The 18932-nt window shown below is 33.8% G+C and overlaps 1 protein-coding gene across 5 annotated transcripts in view; it reads right to left on the reverse strand.

The window, feature by feature from the left end:
* Nucleotides 1-516: 516 nt before the first annotated feature.
* The window catches only part of PDCD10 (programmed cell death 10), a 59428-nt gene continuing 41012 nt past the window's right edge, over nt 517-18932 (reverse strand). For all 5 annotated transcript variants that reach the window (XM_039480335.2, XM_010335697.2, XM_074405620.1 and 2 more), the window contains 4 exons: nt 18322-18448; nt 10829-10907; nt 10435-10517; nt 517-7597 (listed from right to left, as the gene is read on the reverse strand). In XM_039480335.2, coding sequence (XP_039336269.1) covers nt 7516-7597; nt 10435-10517; nt 10829-10907; nt 18322-18448 — 371 coding nt within the window. In that variant the 3' untranslated portion in view covers nt 517-7515. The remainder of the gene's footprint in view (nt 7598-10434; nt 10518-10828; nt 10908-18321; nt 18449-18932) is intronic.

Here is an 18932-nt window from a genome sequence, read left to right on the forward strand (position 1 = left end):
CAAAAGCAAGAGAATTAGACTGATAAGACACTTATCAAAAATAACATACAAAGCAGGCAACAATAGAGCCATGTTTTCAAGAAACTTAAGGAAAGAAAATGAGAACCAAGGATATATAAGTATCACGACTACAGGAAAATGTTGAACACAGAAGGACTCAAAGAATACTGTATAGATGTGCCCTTCCTGAGGAATCTGCTAAAAGATGAACTTCATCTAACCAATAAATGACTAAAAACTTTGGCAAAAGGATTAACAGTGAGCACTGCATATATTTAATTGTAAAGTTGAGACTGAAATAATGATCAGAACATGGGTAAAATAATATATAACATTCGATGTTTTGATGAAGTAGAACAATGTAATTTAAAATGTAAGAAAAGGGGAGAAAAAGAAAGTATGAATGAGAACACTGACCATCATTTAGAAAACAGGTGAGAGTTTAAGGATCTGTTTTAAAGATAACATATCTGATATTAAAAGTTGAGATTTAAAAAAGCATTTTAAAAGACTTTAAAATATTAATACAAAGCAACACTGGAACAAAAATGTAAATCTTCCTCACAAAATATTGTAAAAATGCAGAAACACACCAAATCTTGAAAGATACACAGTAACTATGGCATAATACAACAATTATAACAACATAACAGAATTAAGCCCAAACATGACAGTCATATCAATAAATGTGAATGGGTTTAACTCAAGGTCAAAAGACAAATTTCAGAAGTCATTAAACAAAGATATTTTTATAGTATTAAAATCCACATTTCACATTTAGGATGTAATAGGCTATACCACAACACAGCAATATCTAGAGAAAACAAACTACAACAGACGCAAAAAGAAGAGAGACAAACATACTACTAAAAGGAGACTTTAACACAGTACAAGACTGGTCAAGCAAACAAAAAACATATAAGAACTAAAAATCAATAAAATCCATGTTTGAATATATATTGAATGCTACATTCTAATAATAGAGAATATACGATCTTAAGTATACATACATTCCCATGTATATTTAAAATTTTTGAACATATATTAGGGCACAAAGAAAATATCAGCAGATACTATAAGGTAAAATTATTACAAACAATACTGGTGATCACAGTGCAATAAAAATAGAAATTAAAAATAAAACCAAAAAGGCCCTTCCACTTGCAAATGAAAGATATTCTGTTAAACTTAGCTCTTGGTCAGAATATGAAATACAAACAATTACATAATTTCTGAAAAATAATAGTAATAAATATATCTACGAGATACATCCTAAGCAGTAATCAGAAAAAAACTCAGTCCTAAATACCTGTATCAATAAAAACTAAATTCTTAACTTGAAAGAACTAGAACAAAGTGAAATGCAAAAAAGCCCAAAGAAAATAAAAACCGAAATTGAGAAAGAAAATAGAAAAACGGTACATCAAATTAATGAGTAAAGTCTCGAAAAAAAAAAAAGATTTGCTAATTTAATCTTTTAAAAAAGGGAGAAAGTGCAAATAGAATAAAATATAACAAGAGAGAAGTAACTAATGATATAGAGAATTTTTTACAAAACATGAATTACTCGGTGGAAACACATTTGAAAACTAAGAGGAAATGGATAGTTTCTTAAAAATACACAGTTTAGCAAAGTGATCCCTGTAGGGATGAAAAGAATTTAAAGAAATCAATTTAAATATAAGAAATAAAGGTATCAAACTAATTCCCCAAAACACCAAGCCCACATGGTTTCACAGGAGAGTTAATCAATTTGATTACAAAAAGTTTGCATAGCAAAGTAACACCACAAAGTCAATCACAAAAAGTCTTAAAGATTGCTAACTTCATTCATAATAAAAATGCAAATTAAAGCTATAATGAGATATTACTTCCCACCCATCAGATTGGCAGAACTTCAAAAGCTTTACAGTGTATCCATTGTTAGTGAAGCTGTGGGGAAAGAGTCTCACACATTGCTGGTGAAATCTGACATGCTCTAACCTTTTTGGAAAGGCAGTATCTAACAAAACTACACATTTATATATCCTTTGACTTGGTAATCCCATTCCCGAAATGTAGTCTAAATAAAACAAATACATATGTAAGGAGATTCATTGTATCATTATTTGTATTTTGGTAAAATATTAAAAGCTACCTAAATGCCCATAGAAAGTAGATTGTTGAGAAAAAACTACGGCATCTACATGCCATGGAATACTACAAAAAAAGTGTGTGAGAGATCAATCTCTGAATTTAATGAATTTATGGAAATGGTAATTGAAAAATGTATATATGAGCATGTATATGAAACAGCTAATAAGCACAAAAAATGGTCAATATCGTTTGTCAGGAAAATGCAAATTAAAACTATAATAAGACACTACTTCACACTTACAAGAAAGTCTGTAATTTTCAAAAGCCATTAACAAATAATGATGTGGAGAAACAGAAAACCTTAATACATTGTTGATAGGGATGTAAAATGATACAACCACTTAGAAAAGTTTAGCTATTTCTTAAATAAATATAAATTTACCTTACAACCCAGCAACTTCACACCTACCCCAAAATGAAAAGCCACTTTTCAGAGACTTGCATGATTATGTTCATAGCAGCATTATGCATCATTGCAAAAAAAAAAAAAAAAAAATCAAAAGGTCCATCAACACATAAATGAGTAAAACATACCATAGTATGTAGTATATAATAAAATACTATTCAGCAATAAGTATACGACGGAAATGCCCTATATTCTATGACATAAGTAAACCTCAAAAACATTATGCAAAAGAAGCCAAATTGAAAAGAGATGATTCTGTTTACATAAAACGTCCAGATAGGAAAAATCTATAGGGACTGAAAGTAGCTAGTTGTTCCTTGGAGCTGGAAGAGGAAACAAGGATTAACTGTAACTGAGCATATTTTATAGCAATGATGAAAATATTCTAGTTAAGACTGTGATCAAGTTATACAATTCTGTAAATTTATCAAATATCAATGAATAGCATAGACTTAACATTTTATAGCATTATACTTCAATAAAATTCAAAAGGACATAGGTGTTAATTTTATGGTATGCAAATTATGCATCAATAAAGCTGTTTTAACAAGTGTATGTAAGTTGACCTGCCATCCCAGCTGGCCTGATTGTCCCAGTTTTAGCACTAAAAGTTCTGTGACCCAAGAAATCTCTCAGTACTAGGCAAACTAAGATGGTTGGTCTCCCTTCAGGTATGCTACCTTTTGTGTAAGAAAGACAGGAAAGAAAAAAACAACAACATACATTTATTGTTTTCCTTCATAAAAAACCTCAAAAACCAAAACCAGTGTTGTTGGGTACCTACAATGGATGGGAATGGGGCAGAACATATATGAGAGAAAGTTACACTTCTGAGTATATAATTTAGTAAGGTTCTAACTTCTAGAAGCATGTTATGGCTCCATTTATTTTTTAAATAAAATTAAATCAACAAGGATGAGAGGGGGCTTGGAGAAAGATTTTAAACCTGAAGGCAAATTGAAAAAATGAAAATTGTCTTTCAAATAACAATCACAGTGAAGGATTAAAAAAAAATACAAATACTTTATAAATGCACAATGTAGCCATTATCCTTAATCTTGGGCAGGATATAGGTAGGGAACTGCAAATCTTATTTTTACAGCAACATAGGCAAAAGTAATTCTGAAATTCTTTCAGACATAGGATAGAGTGAATAAATCAATTGATTTTTGGGAGGAATCTAGGATTTTTGAGGAAGGAGTGACATAGAAATACCAATAGGGAAGTGAGAAAGAATCCTGTGATAATGGATTGAAATTGGAGGCACTGGTGTAAACTCATTTCTGAAATCAAATATAACATGTATATTAGCACATATTAATGCTATCTGGATATGCATATTGAGTGTTAACGTATAGTCATGCCTTTATGGGGGACTGGTTCTAGGACCCCCCCGGGGATACAAATATCTGAGGATGCTCATGGCCCTTAAACAAAATGGCATAGTACGTGCATATAACACATACACATTCCCCCATATACTTTAAACCACCTCTAGATTACTTATAATACCTGATACAATGTAAATGACATTAACAGCTGTTATACTGTATTTTTAAATTTATCAGGCCAGGCACAGTAACTCACACCTGTAATCCCAGCACTTTGGGAGGCCAAGGCTGGTGGATCACAAGGTTGGGAGTTTGAGACTAGCCTGGCTAACATAGGGGGCTTCAACCCCCTCTCTACTAAAAATACAAAAATTGACGGGGTGTGGCAGCAGGCACTTGTAATCTAAGCTATTTAAGAATCACTTGAACCTGGGAGGAGGGGTTACAGTGAGCCAAGATTTCACTGCACTCCAGCCTGGGCAAGAGACTCTTGTCTGAGAGAAAAAAAAAAAAAAATTATAGCTTATTTAGTTGAATATTTTTGATCCTCAGTTGGTTGAATCCAGGGATGTGGAATTCATATATGCCCAACCTATGGACACAGAGGGCCAACTGTACATACATGACTTTTCTAGTTCTGTCTATAAAATAGCCTAGAAATAGACTCCCGGTAGCAATGAGCACATCCAGCATCCAGATCTAGGTATCTTAACATTCCCTGGGGTTTTACAGAGAAAACTGCTGACTCTAGATCCCAGAATACCTTCTATATAATGTAAGTAGTACTTTAAACAAATGACAGAGGATGACACAAGGACATGGGAGCCAGCTCAATAGTTTCTACTGTGCAAATCTAAGGCAACTTGAGAATCAAAGTAACTATGGTAAAATTAATTAAAAACCACTGGAAAAACATTAAAAAGGATGAGTTTATATCAGTAATAGATGTAAAAATGAGGTGGCTATAGATGGATGAACTGGAGGGTCAGGGGAGAAAAGGGCTACAATAAAATATTAATTGCCAACTGGTACATGTGGAAAGAATGCTGAAGTTGGAAATTGAATAATCAAGAATCATCCATGTATGCTAAATCCTGAATGAAAATGTTGTTAGCATAGACTTAAAAGAGTCTCCCAATGATTGCTTATCAATTGCAAGGTAAAACACAGTAAACTACACACTGGAGAAATTGAACACTACCTTAATCAGGTGATCAAAATTAACACCGCTAGTAAGATGGACATTGTGTGCCCCCAAGGTCATACCATAATGACACAGTACCATCAACAGAGTATTCTCACCAAGAATGCATAACTTAAATCCAATTCAATGCTATAAAAGACCAAGGTGGCCATGGAATTAATTCAGAGTAAAGGAGACTTAAGGCAGGACAAATGAAAAAGCAAACAATAAAATGAAGAGGGTAAACTTTGAATAGTTGAGTCTGGGTAAAGGACCTATGGATATTCTTTGCACTATTCTTATGCTTGCAAATTTTCTGTAAATTTGAAATCATTTCCATATAAAATATTTAAATTAAGAGAGTCTGATAATGAGTTGTCAACCTGTTTTGCCTAATAAGGTTTTTAAAAGTCATTAAAAAAAAAATTTACTATTATATCGTTTATTTAAAAAGTGTGGAAAAGGGGGTATTTTAAACATCCAAAACAGCAGTAATCTCCATGAACCTTTAAAAGGAATATAGTTAGATTTATGAAAAAATAATCATTGTTCTAATTATTCTCATTTTCCTGTGGATCACGGATAGGGTTCTCAAACTGGTGTTTGGGAACTAATATCCTAAACAAGATACATTTTCAGTAATAGAGACAGTACAGTTCAGTGAAAAGAACATGGAATCTGGACACAAATTTAAACTCTGGCCCAAGCAGTTACCAGCTGCGTACCCTAAGCTCTGTCAGTTTCCTCGGTTGTAAGATAGATAGCTAAATCATAGGACTGCTTTTCCGCCTCTTCCTTTCCTCTGAAGCCACTTTTCTTCTTTACCGCAAACTCAGCCCTGTTGGCATGATCACAAAAGAAACTAAAGTATTATAAGAATAAGCCTCCTTTGTGGAGGAATATTTTGTGAAAACTGAAGTCAGAAATAATGGATAGTGGAATGAAAATATGAAAGGCTTATAAAAACAGGCGATATGAGGCACCTCTAGTAGCCAGCTGAGTTCTTTTGAGGGTAAAAACAGCAGAAGGAATGATGATGTTAAACGTCAGATGATGTTAGAAATGATGTTTAAAAAGTCTGCTGCAAATAAAACAGGATCTTTTCTTCTTCATGTATCCACAAGTCTATTCAGCAAATGATCACTCATCTACTTCCAAGAGTGAATGATAGCTTATGCCAATAATAAATAATAAAGGTCACCATTCTACTTGTTTTACTGGCTACATATCTTTGAAGAAAAAAAGGTCAGTAAAATGTTCATTAGTTAAGAGATTTCATCCAATTGCCTATGGGTTTTTTTGCTCCTTTCAACATATTTTCCATATCCATTTAATATGGTGCCGATGACAGTAATTCTTTAAAAATCTGTTTTTTAAAATGGAGAAAAAAATAACTGATTTGCATAATAGCAAAAAGTATACTGCCAACAGAAACTTAGTTTAACATTTAAAATCTTTATAAAAATAAGCAAATTCTGATTTCTTCCCTTTATCATAATTGAAAAATGAAACAACATGAATACTTGATACATAATTTCCTTAAAACTGCTCTATGGTAAAATAAAACTGTACCTAGTTGAAGAATGTATAGAATATTAACACGACAATTTCAATCCAACTGTTGCTACAGCTTCAAATTACTATTAATTGTGGCTATTTGAGGGGGAAAAATTGTGCAAAACTTATGAGGGCCCAGTATATGAAAGACTTAATTTTTCAGAGTCAAATCTACATTTGTCACAAGAGTTGAAATAGTGGCATTATAGTGTGAAAGCACTAGAAAATGCCATCTCTTATAAGTCTTTTAAAACAGGTTGGAAATCATATAAAAATACTCAGTACCTTATATGTAATAATTAACAAAAATATTTCCATTGACTACTTTTTGTCCAAAGGACAAAAATAGAAATTCTTGATTTATTATTTGATAAACTGCTGATAAGTGCCCATTAGAAGTTTTTTAGACATTATACCAAGTTGTCTTTGTCTTGTGATCATATATATATATATATACACACACAGACATATACATTTGCATTTTTTCAAGTAAAGAAATGTTTAACAGATGTAAACTATTTATTGAATATTTGCCACCAAATATTGTTAAATACATTATCTTGCAGCATATCGCTTTCAAGTTAAAATGTCAGAAACAAACACCAATATTTACAATTCTTTTAAGGAATGTTATATAATGACACATTAAGGCGTAAATTCATTTGGCTTATAATTCTTAAAAGAATGATAATAGCAAAAGTGATGCAAAATCTTCAGTGTGAGATTATGATTAAGCTACATTTTACAAAAATATGGTGTAAGATGGCAATAATCCCATTCAACATCCTGGATTAGATCCCTTCAGGAGGGACTGATAATTTATACAGTCAAACTTTAAAATTTACAGATAAAGGCAGTTCAATACTGCCACTGAGAAGTACATCTCTTAACATATACAACTTTCAGGCCACAGTTTTGAAGGTCTGAAGTATTAAGTTGGTTTGATGAATTAGTCGGTTGGCACTTATGAACACATTTATTGCCCTGTTTAAAAAGAAAATAAGCAGCATTAGTTTCATCCAAAAAATCACCCTTTAAGATTTATACTACTAACAGTAGCAATAAAATCAATTTAATAAGAAAAGACAAATTAGTACAGAGTATTAAAATTTTTATTCCAATTTAGGATTTCATAGCCTTGCATCATTTTAAACTAACTAGGAATTACTGCCCCCTTGTGGTTTTGACTGGCAATAAAGCGTCGGAGGCTGGGACCTCAACAACCCCAGTTCATTTACAGATGGAACAAGTTAACTGGCCAAAAGGAGGATTCAGATGTGGTCTCTAGTTGTGGCTTCATAGAAGTTAACAAGTAAAATCTAGCAAAGTATCATAATCTCAAAATCTTGTACATTAACAGGCATAATAAATACTCAAGAAAAAGTTAATTACTTCTAATCTGATTCATCCTAATCTTTATCTCCTTCAAAAAAAGGTAGAAATTCTAAACGGCAAACTACTTTTACTATAAACATACATTTAAAACAAAATAATCATGCAGTTTCAAAATCTGGGCACTGACAACATATAAAAATATATTCTTTAAAATTGGCTTTGTGCTCCACCACATTCTCCTAATGGCTCATCTTCATGTGGCTGGAACAGAGAGCTGACACCCTAGTCCCACTGTGTGGCCTTAACAGTCTTTTAGTATCGTATCTAGCATGTACCTGCATCCTAGACATTTCTCAAAAGAGAAGGCCCAAGGGCCAGGCGCCATGGCTCACACCTGTAATCTCAGCACTTTGGGAGGCCCAGGCGGGCGGATCACAAGGTCAGGAGTTGGATACCATCCTGGCCAACATGGTGAAACCTGGTCTCTACTAAAAATACAAAAATTAGCTGATTGTGGTGGCGTGCAGCTGTGATCCCAGCTACTCGGGAGGCGGAGGCAGGAGACCGGCCTGAACCTGGGAGGCGGAGGTTGCAGCGAGCCGAGATTGTGCCACTGTGCTCCAGCCTGGATGACAGAGCAAGACTCCATCTCAAAAAATAAAAGAAAGAAGGCCCAGGAAGAAATAGCTGAATCAATGCAAATCCATGGCTTAAAGATCAGGCTCTACCATTAATTTTCTGCTTTGAGGAGACATACAACTCACAACACCTTATTCATACACAAAGAACTAGAATTTTAAAAAGCTACCACATGGAGAGAAAGTAGTAGCAAGGAGACTGAATAATCCATATTCGGAGTAAATAATTTCAAATTAATGAAAATTAGGCTCTAAATTAATGTCTACCTTTCAATGTGCTTATTCCATAATAGTAATTAAAATCAGAAATAATGATCCCATCATGTAAATATTCTTTTAATGTGTTTTTGGTTATTTGGGCTTAGCATAGATCAAAGTTTATTTTCAAAACACAACTGCCAGCTTATTAAGTCATCAAGGAGCATGTCCCTTAGACAAACCTGTGTATGGAACATCACCACAAAACAATTAATAAAATTTAGCTCGATACCTTTAATTCACAATGTAAATATTTCAAGATGTTTGAACTGTTAAAAATTAACATGTTAGACTCTGAAAATTAACAGAATTTACCTAATGTATTTTTATCATTTTTAAATATTACTAAAATACTGTAATGATATGACATGCATATAGAGATCTTAAAACCTGGATAGTGGGATGGGATGACTGAGGTCTCTATTTAGATTACTTTTCTGACTTTAAGCAGTGTTAAAAAATAATCTTGTTAAAAAAATTCTCGCATTTGACTTGAAGTGCAAATAACCATGTGGCCGGCCTCTGCATCAGTTTACACACTTTTATATATATATATATATATATATATATATATATATATATATATGCGCATGTATGTATGTTACAATGTATAAAATCTCTTGGTTTTCTATAGTGCATTACAACCAATTATATGTAAATTTAAAAATGTCCAATGTACATTTTAGTATATTTCCTATTTTATAGAATGATGCTGTGAAAGCCTCTTATCAGGACAGTGGATCAAAACCCTTACAGCACTTTAAAAACATCTGGCGCACTTTTACGTAACATCTAAAGCCTGGCTCCACTCCCAGCCAACTGAATCAGAATCTCTGCAGGTGGGGCCTAGGCAATAATTTTTTTAAAAACTGGCCTCAAGTGACTCTAATGCATAGGAAGGATTGATAACTATTGCTTTAACTTTAGTACAGTAGTTCTTAACAGACCGTAATGTCAGTATCATCTGAAAATTTCCAAGAAATTCAAATTCTTGGGCTCCACCCTAGACCAAAGAAATCAGAAATTCTGGAAGCGGGACCCTTGAGCAATTTGCAATTTGTGCTGTAACAAGTCCTCCATGTGACTCTGATGCTACTAAGATTGTGAACCGTTGTTTCAGAAATGTATAAAGTAGACCAATACACTAAAAATGCTTTTTACATTTTTAAATGTTAAAAAAAAAAAAAATTATCTGACAGGTAAAAATTATTTCAAGATACTGAAATTTGAATTTTGTATAAAGTTTTATTAAAAACAGTCACACCTCCTCGTTTGTACACCTGTTTGTACAAACAAGTGGCTTGTTCCTGTACTACAACAGTAGACGAGGTGTATAATGGCAACAGGCCCACCAAATCTAACATTTACTATCTGGCTCTTTTCAGAAAAGTCTGATAACTCCCGCTCTAGAATGGAGTTATGGCTAGATTAGCAACCATTCATTTTCTATTTTTAATGGTCTGGCTTGATTACCAGTTGCCTGGAATACAAACAATAAAGTAAAAGGGCTTAATTTATATGGTTTTCTTATCATCTAAAACAACATAATCTATTTAATTTTAAAAGTAAAGGATAAATTGCAGTACTTACTTGCCATCTTTAAAATACGTTTTCAGAGTATCACTGAAACTTTTGGAGTACTTTACAAATTCTTTCTTTTGGTGTTCAAGTGCCTACAGACATGAAATATAATGAGAAAAACATACTAAATAAGAGAAATAATCACAAAAGACAAAGGCAAGGACAGGAGATTATACAGAATATGGGATGCATGATGCACTTTACATGAATATTACTAATAGGCAACAATTATTAAATAATTGTTTAAATTATTTTTTAAATAAAAAGGCATAAATTCAAGGATAAACTCTGGTTAATGACACAAAACAATTTCCAATAATCAATCTTATTTTTAAATCAATAAAACAACTAGGCATAAACCAACATCTAGGGTGTCAACTGGGAAGGCTTCTACTAAACATACCCTGCGGTTCTGGTATTGATATTTCTTGAAGACATTATTCACTGTATCAAGAAGTTCTTTTATTGCACTAGCTATATCCCTGTTGGGAAAAGAATAAAGATTATCAGCTACATTTGAAAGAAATTTGTGAAAGAAAAGAACATCAGCTATACTTGAAAGAAATTAAGTACACTCAATCTAATCACAGCACACAGTTATTGTATCGTAAGTACAATCACTTCATCAGGAGCCAACTTCTTGGCTAGCTGGTTGGAGTGGGGTTTTAGCCTGTAACCCTCTGTAATCCTAATTCTCTTGCACCACTAACCAAGGTTGCCAACCAACACCAACTTTCTCCAATCAATCACATTTCATTCAGCATTCCCTACTCAAATTTTTTAAAGGATACATTACCTATGCCTGTCTTTTCCCATTTTAAAATTTTTCTTTGCTCTAGCTAACATAGCTAAATTCAAGCTATCATATTCTCTTTTGTTATTTGAACAATTAATAACAATTTTATGAAATTCTGCATTACATATACATATAACTCAATTCTGTATTTAACAACACTGATGCTAGATACCTATTAGTTTTGATGTTTAACATAAAATAGTTCCTCCTCAGAAAATATTCCTCTCCTCTGAGAAAATATTCCTCCTCCTTTTACTCTTTTATAGACACTTTTATGTTCTACCCAGGCACCAAATATCCTCCTCTTTCAAACACTTGCTGTCAGTCACTATTCCCCTTGGAAAATATATTTAAATTACTGAGGGAGACAACATCACAATATTCTGGTTTAACCTTTCCAGAAATCACTCTTTGACTATGTAAGCATCAACACCTTCCTCCCATTTCTAAAGAAAGAAAAAGAAGAAATCAGTAATTCTCATTTGAGTTGACTGCTCTTCCTATCCATGCACCATTTTTTCTGAACATTTTTTGTTTATATCTAGCCCCTTTCTATCTAGCCCCTTTCGATTTCCATTCTAACCTCATAGCAATTTTTTTGTCAAACTGTAATGTAATTCTGCATTCTTAAATAGTCTCACATTCTCTAAGACAAACCTTCTTTTTCACATCCATTCGCTTAGCTGTTAGTCACTACAAAAACCTATTCAAATGCAACTGTGAAGAAATGAGTAAGATGTAAATCTGCACCATCCTAAACATAACATTTTATTACTAATATTAATTACAAATGTCAGGTTTCAGTTATTTCATATCAAAACATTTCAACACTCTTATTTCAAGGGGAGAAAAACCTCAGTGCCCAGGTTTCTGTATGCATGTGTGTATTTCTCAGCATATTTTTCAGTAAATAAGCATGTAGAAACTCTAAGAATTAAAAGCAAATAGAATTTTGATATAAACAAGTATTTTAGATTACTCTGAAGTAGTAATTACATTTTCATTCATTATTTCAATAACATTTTACTACCTCTCTCAGGTCAAACACTGGTACTGGGCTGAAACTTGAAAACATGTATTCAAGTAGGACAATAAGTCTTATATAAATGTTGTCTGTCCAATTTTTTTTTTGCCTGATTTAGTAACAGCAGTTTTTAATTAGATAACTATTCCTTCATTTATGGCTTAAGCAAGTTGAATCTTTGTATATTGGTGTGATGGACATAAACCTACCACTTTTAACAAAATGCTATCATAGGACTATTCTATTATGTGAGAAAAATTAACAGCTTCAACAACAAAAAAAAGTTAACTCTCTAAATGTGCAAGTTTCTCCAAATCCACAATGGAGTTATTTAAAATGGAATACAACGGAGCAAATTACACAGTGATCAGACAGAAGTTTATTGCAGTCTCACTTTGTAGTATATTTCAGTATTCTGCTAAAGAGGAATAAAATGTGTTTTCAGGGGTAGTCATCAAGATGAACATGTTTTGTATACAATGACAATGGCTGTATTCTACAAGTCAAAAGAGTGGGTATGAACCATTTTGCTCCATGCACCTAGAGAGACAAAAAGACAAGGGGAGAAGAAGGAAAAGTTTTGCTGGACAAAAGAAGAGAGATCTGCTGATAAATATTGGAAATCTCTACTTTAAAAGGGGGTGGGGGAGGAACAACTCTGCTGATGAGTCAGGTTTGAAAACCTGGAGCTAAGGTTTAATGCCTTATTGGAAGAGAGCTTTACAGAGAACTCTGTCAACCAAGGCTGTTTATTCCTAAGCCTGACCTTCTGTTTGGATACAAGAAAAAAGACTGTTAAATACCTACAAAATCGCAGGAAAAAAACGTTCTCTAGAAACAATCTGCAGCAATGTATGTTAAATATTATGTTATCCATATGTACACAGAAAAGTATTTTCATTTATGGCACCAAGGTTTGCAACTAGGGAAGCTAAATAGTATGAGCAGAAGGATAAAGAACTTATCAATTTGCACTAACCTAACAGTAGTGCAGCTTTGCAAAATATACACTGAAAGACAAAGGCTTCAGATGAAACATAAATCTTACCAAAAAACTGCATGGGAAAGTAGAGTTTCTAATAATGTCGCCCAAATTTGTATGATACATGTTTACGTAAACCCGCTAATGAAAGGAAATACCTGTGTTTTATGTGGAGTTTGGCTTAGACTAGACAACTCTGAAAAACACTCTTCTGTGCCCTTCATGAAAACTCCTAACTTAAAACAAATAAACCTGGCTGAATTTTAGCCTAAGAATACACAAATGCAGATTACAAACGGTAAATAAATACCTGGCTTTTAAATTTTGATCTATTAAAGCACAAGTCTCTACCAGTTGTCCATTAACTAAGATGTACTGGACTTCAAAAAATACAAATTAATTTTATAAAATATTTGCATAGCTCAAATGCAGTCATTCATTGATCAAGAGTCCTTTTAAAACATTTGTTTGCTGGATCATTTTTCCTAATCAAATTCATTGAAAGAAGTGGGGAAAACCCTCATTTCACAATGCTATTATAGCAGGTACTGTTGAATGTATGCTAGATTCTGTGCTAGGCACTTCACATACATCATTTCTTTGAATTCTCACAAGTCATTACCCTCATTTTCAGAGGCACAAACTAAAATGACAGAAGTTAAGCAACTTATACCTAAGGTTACACAGCTAAATGTGGGAATGGAGATTCAAACCTAGGTCTGCTAATATATTCAAAACTGAGTATTTATTAGCTGTCAGGAATCTTTTTTATTTATACTTTGATACAATCTATAGCATCACCTATAGTACTTGGTGTAATACGTCTATGACACATGCTTATTGAAAAATGTTGCTAAAATGAACGAAGGGGATAACTATCTTAGACTTAAGGAAATAGTAAAATATTGAGAAACAGCAACTGCACAATATGCTTTACCTGAAGGAGATATCATGTTCTATTTTAGTGAAATTTTATCCACTAATTTGCCAATTAATAGTGGTAAGAGCATACATCAGAAGGTACCAATATATGACAGTGATACAAATAATTATACTTTAGCCTATCTATGCTATTCATATGTGGTTTAATTTTAGTCTCAGAAATTAACATACAGATCAACAAATTTGCCAGGGCAAATTATCCCTCCTCAAATGGTTACGAAGTAAATTTTCACTGCCATTACTTTTAATTCAATTGTGCTAAATGAGTACACTCCAGAAAACAGAACTGAAGTATTGTAATTCCCTTATAAAGGAAATAACACCTTAACGAAAGCCTGTTAATGACTACGGACAAGACTCTCAAGCTCAATTTCTTTATGACTAAATGTACTGTTAATAATGTGGTTTTTAAACTGTAGCTCCCTAGAGTCACAGACGGTTTAGCAGAGATGTCTCAGGAAGTCTGTAGGGAGAAAGAGGACCTCAAAGTGTCAGGATGAGGACTCTAGGCCTACATTTTGACCCCAGCTTCAACCACAATACTGTCATCTCTCACACATACTGGCATTTTATGTTAAGATAGCCTTCACCACACTTCTTTCAAATGGCAGAAACCATTTTTTTCAATCACCAGATTAGATCAACATTATAAGTCTACAACTGGGAAATAGCAGTGAACACCTGGCATCAGATTGCCTGGGTTCAAATCCGGCTCTACCACTTACTAGGGAAGGTCTGTGACCCCACCTAACATTCTGTGCCTGCTTCAATTTCCTCACTTGTTACTGTGGTGTTGTGATAAGTCAATATTAAAGTGATTAAAACAGTGCTAAGCATATAATAAGTCCTATATAAGTGATTGCTATTAAGATGACATTGATTATGTAAACCTACTTCGATGATCTGAAGCAAAATCTGCTGCAAATATTATATTTAAATGTCATATTTTCATAGAAATGTTATGACTCATCAGTGAGTACATGATTATCAAAGCAAATGAAAACTTACTAAATTATTTGAAAACTTTAGAAACAAATAGTCAAATCCCAAACAAAAACCAAGTTTGGGATCACTGACAATTTATTATTTTACAGGCCAAACATCTTTACTTTAACTATACGGGGCAAGTCTCCCTTAAATGAAATGCTTAAGACCAGAAATCTTTAGACTTAGGGATGAGGTCCAAGTCTAAACATGAAATTTATTTGTGTTTCATAAAGGTGCATTCACAGATGCATGTATTTTGTGTATACAACAAAGTCTTGATTGTGTTTTTACTACAACCCATCACATGGCATTAGATGTGGAATTTTCCACTTAGGTGTCATGTCAGGATGCTCAACAAGTTTCAGATTTTGGAGTATCTAGAATTTCTGATATTCAAATTAGGGATGCTCAACTTGTACCAGATTAAAAATAAAACTCCATAATCAGTTGATTATCTTCCCCCTTCACATATTAAAAATAGAAAAGGAGGTTGGGGCTTTCCTATAGGAAAGGTAAAATATAAAACCCTTAGTGTTTGCCCATTGTGACACAGGTTTTAGCTATTTAATTAAAAGCCTTTTTCATATTCCTGGTCCTTAATTTTGTCAAAGAGGAGAGTCATTCCTTGATAGCTGGGTTGCATACCTATTACAAACCATTATTTTCTTTGGGACTTATATTATCCATATGAACACAGAAAAGTATTTTCATATATGGCACCAAGGTTTGCACCTAGGGAAGCTAAATAGTTGCATTCTCTCTTTATGTGACTCAAAACGGCATCCAAACTAGGTATCCAAACGAGCTAAAATAGCATTTCTCAATGTGAATTACAAAGAATACTATTTTCAAAAGATGAATGTTTTCTTTTTCTTTCCTAATCGAGAGATTTTATCGGTTGTGTTGAGGATCAGTACACAGACATTTCAATTTGTACACAACATATGTACTGCAAAATCTAAAAAGACATGTATCATTATTCCTCTTTAAAGTTATTCCAGTGACTTTCCAGCTTACAACTGAGGCAAAATTTCCTTAAATTTTGCTAAGCTGTTACATACATCCCACCAAGTCACAATTTAATAGCATATACACTACATACTTCAATCTTTCACAACACGTTAACAAAGTTATTAGAAAAACATGACTACCACGACCAAAGATGTTACACAGTGCACACACTTCTGACAAGGAGTGGTTTGCCTAAGGAAACAATTCTACTAAAATACTAAAAACAACATAAAGAGTAGAAGTAATTTAAGGACAGGTGTGGTGGCTCGCTCCTGTAATCCCAACACTTTGGGAAGCCAAGGAAGGAGGGTCAGTTGAGCTCAGAGTTTAAAGACCAGCCTGGGCGATGTAGGGAAATGTGGTCTCTACTAAAACACACAAACAAAAAAAATTAGCCTGGTGTGGTGGTCTACACCTGTAGTCCCAGCTACTCAGGAAGCTGAGGTAGAAGGACTGCTTGTGCCCAGGAGGTTGAGGGTGCAGTAAGCTATGATCACGCCACGGCAGTCCAGCCTGGGTGACAGAGTGAAGTAATTAAAAATGTTCAAGATCATCAAATGCAGGACTGTGACTCCACTTTGCCATTCAGTATGCTTTAAATTATGGGATATAAAAACTAACCACCCATGCATGCAATATTAAGCTGACACTCATAACAGTCAAGGTTTCTCATAATTCAATATCCAACATTATTTTCTGGTTGTACCAAAAAGTAACCAGCAAATTATTTCACCTTAAAAAAAGAAAAAAAAAAGCATTTACACTTAAAAAATGGGATGAGGTGGGATTCCTTCCTTATATGTTTCCAGAGCTACTAAAAAACTTGCATTTAAAGCACAGTTGATACAAATATTTCTCTGGATTTTATAAGAAGGGAGACAAGGAACCACTGATAAAACATGGTATATGATATTAATCAGGGTGGGCTTCTTTCTCTCCTGCTTCAGAAGCTGGACTCCCTTCAGTTTGAGTTTCTCTGTTTTCTGCAGGTAAATCTTTATTCTTGGTTAGCCACTTTGGCCTGTTTTCACTTTGCTACTCTTCCCTTTTGTTTGCACTTTTTTGCCTAAAGATTTATCCTTTCCTGCTACCTTTCTGGGCTTCATTTCCACTACTGAAAAAGCAGGTTAGCTGACAGCCATGCCAGTCTCCTTTTGGGCTCTTCCTTTACTGCCCCTTTAGCTGGGCTGATCGTCCTCTTGGGTACACTGGAAGTGGGGAAGCCACATATCAGATGCATGTGGGCCCCGGCATGCAGAGAGCCTTCATGAGGCTGGGCTGCCTGGCCGCTGTCACTCTTCCCACTTCCCAAGCTCCAGAAGATGAATGTTAACATTTGTTACAAGTGACTCTCCTTAGGTTCTTCAAAGTTACTACATATATCTCAGCCTCTTCCAGAAAAAGACCTGTGCTAAATCTTTTTTTCCCCAGTAACATCTACCTACAGTTTCACCAAAACCATGCATTGATAGTGACACTGGAAATATTCCCAGCTTTCTTTGTTTTCTATCCACTGAGGCTGAAGAAAATTATCAGACTCTCTAGTTTAGGCACTTATGTAGGGATTATGCTTTCACTCAATCCCCTACCCTCTCACCCCTCACTGTACTCCAGAAGACAGACAGTACCCCTGTCTGAACTACTGCTCTAGGATGGCCCTTCTTGCTGCTGCTCACCAGCCAGCCTCCTGGCCCCATGCATATTATTGATCTTTTATCACCTATATTCCCCAAAGGCCTCTGACTATTTAGTCAGCCTTACAAAATGCTACTCATTCCTAAGAGTTCATAACTTATCTTAATGACTTCTGTCATTTCCCAAATAAAAACAATTTTGGTATCTCTTACTACCAGTCTCTGACATATCCAGTTTATTCATTTATCTGACATTTACATTTTCCATCATTTATGTAGTTGAAACTACATTCCCGTTTACACACATTTCATTCATTCATTTTTAAATTAAATATTCTAGAAAATGTTTTACCCTGAAACCAAATGCCATAAAGTTAATAAAATGCAATATTTAAAAATGTGAGATTTTATTTCAAATTAGTATTTCAAGTTAATGTTATACCAAAATTTAAAAATGTAGAAGAGTAGTTCCTTGGAAGTACTTTTAAGAAAAGAAGAAACAAAACAAATAATTGCTTACTTGATTGTCTGCAGAAACCTCACTCTGTCATTGATCTCATCTGGGATCTTACTGAGAATTTGTTTAAGTGCTCGTGCCTTTTCATTTAGGTCTTGGAATTCTGGCTCTGGTCGTTCAATCATATACTCTGATAAAATAAATAAAATAATAATAAAAAACATCCTGTGACTCTCTGCGAAATTCATAACTAAGAGTTCCAATGTTGGTCAAAGGCAGGTGGGGGAGGAGAAAGGCCAGATAATTAGGAAAGACAAGGTTGCAAAGCAGAATTCATTAGCATTCAACTTGGTCCGGTAATAACAGCAGGGCTCCCTTCCAGTAAAATACCAGAAAATGAAAGAATATAATATTTTCAATTTGGGATAAAAGGAAATCCCATGAAATTTTTAAAAAAAAACAGATTTAAAAGAGGCTTAAATTCATCAGTGCTGTGATGTTACATTTCCCAAGGAAACTTTAAATTAAATGATATTCATAACTAATGCCAAGGTAATATCCATTTGCCAATGAGAAAGATTAGTTTAAAAATCTAAAACCTCTATATTGAATATACATTGCTTCATTATATTAAACCCCCAACAATCTAATAAAATCTTTTACACATTCTTGAA

This window comes from Saimiri boliviensis, chromosome 9 (assembly GCF_048565385.1).
Source record: "Saimiri boliviensis isolate mSaiBol1 chromosome 9, mSaiBol1.pri, whole genome shotgun sequence".
Taxonomy (NCBI): domain Eukaryota; kingdom Metazoa; phylum Chordata; class Mammalia; order Primates; family Cebidae; genus Saimiri; species Saimiri boliviensis.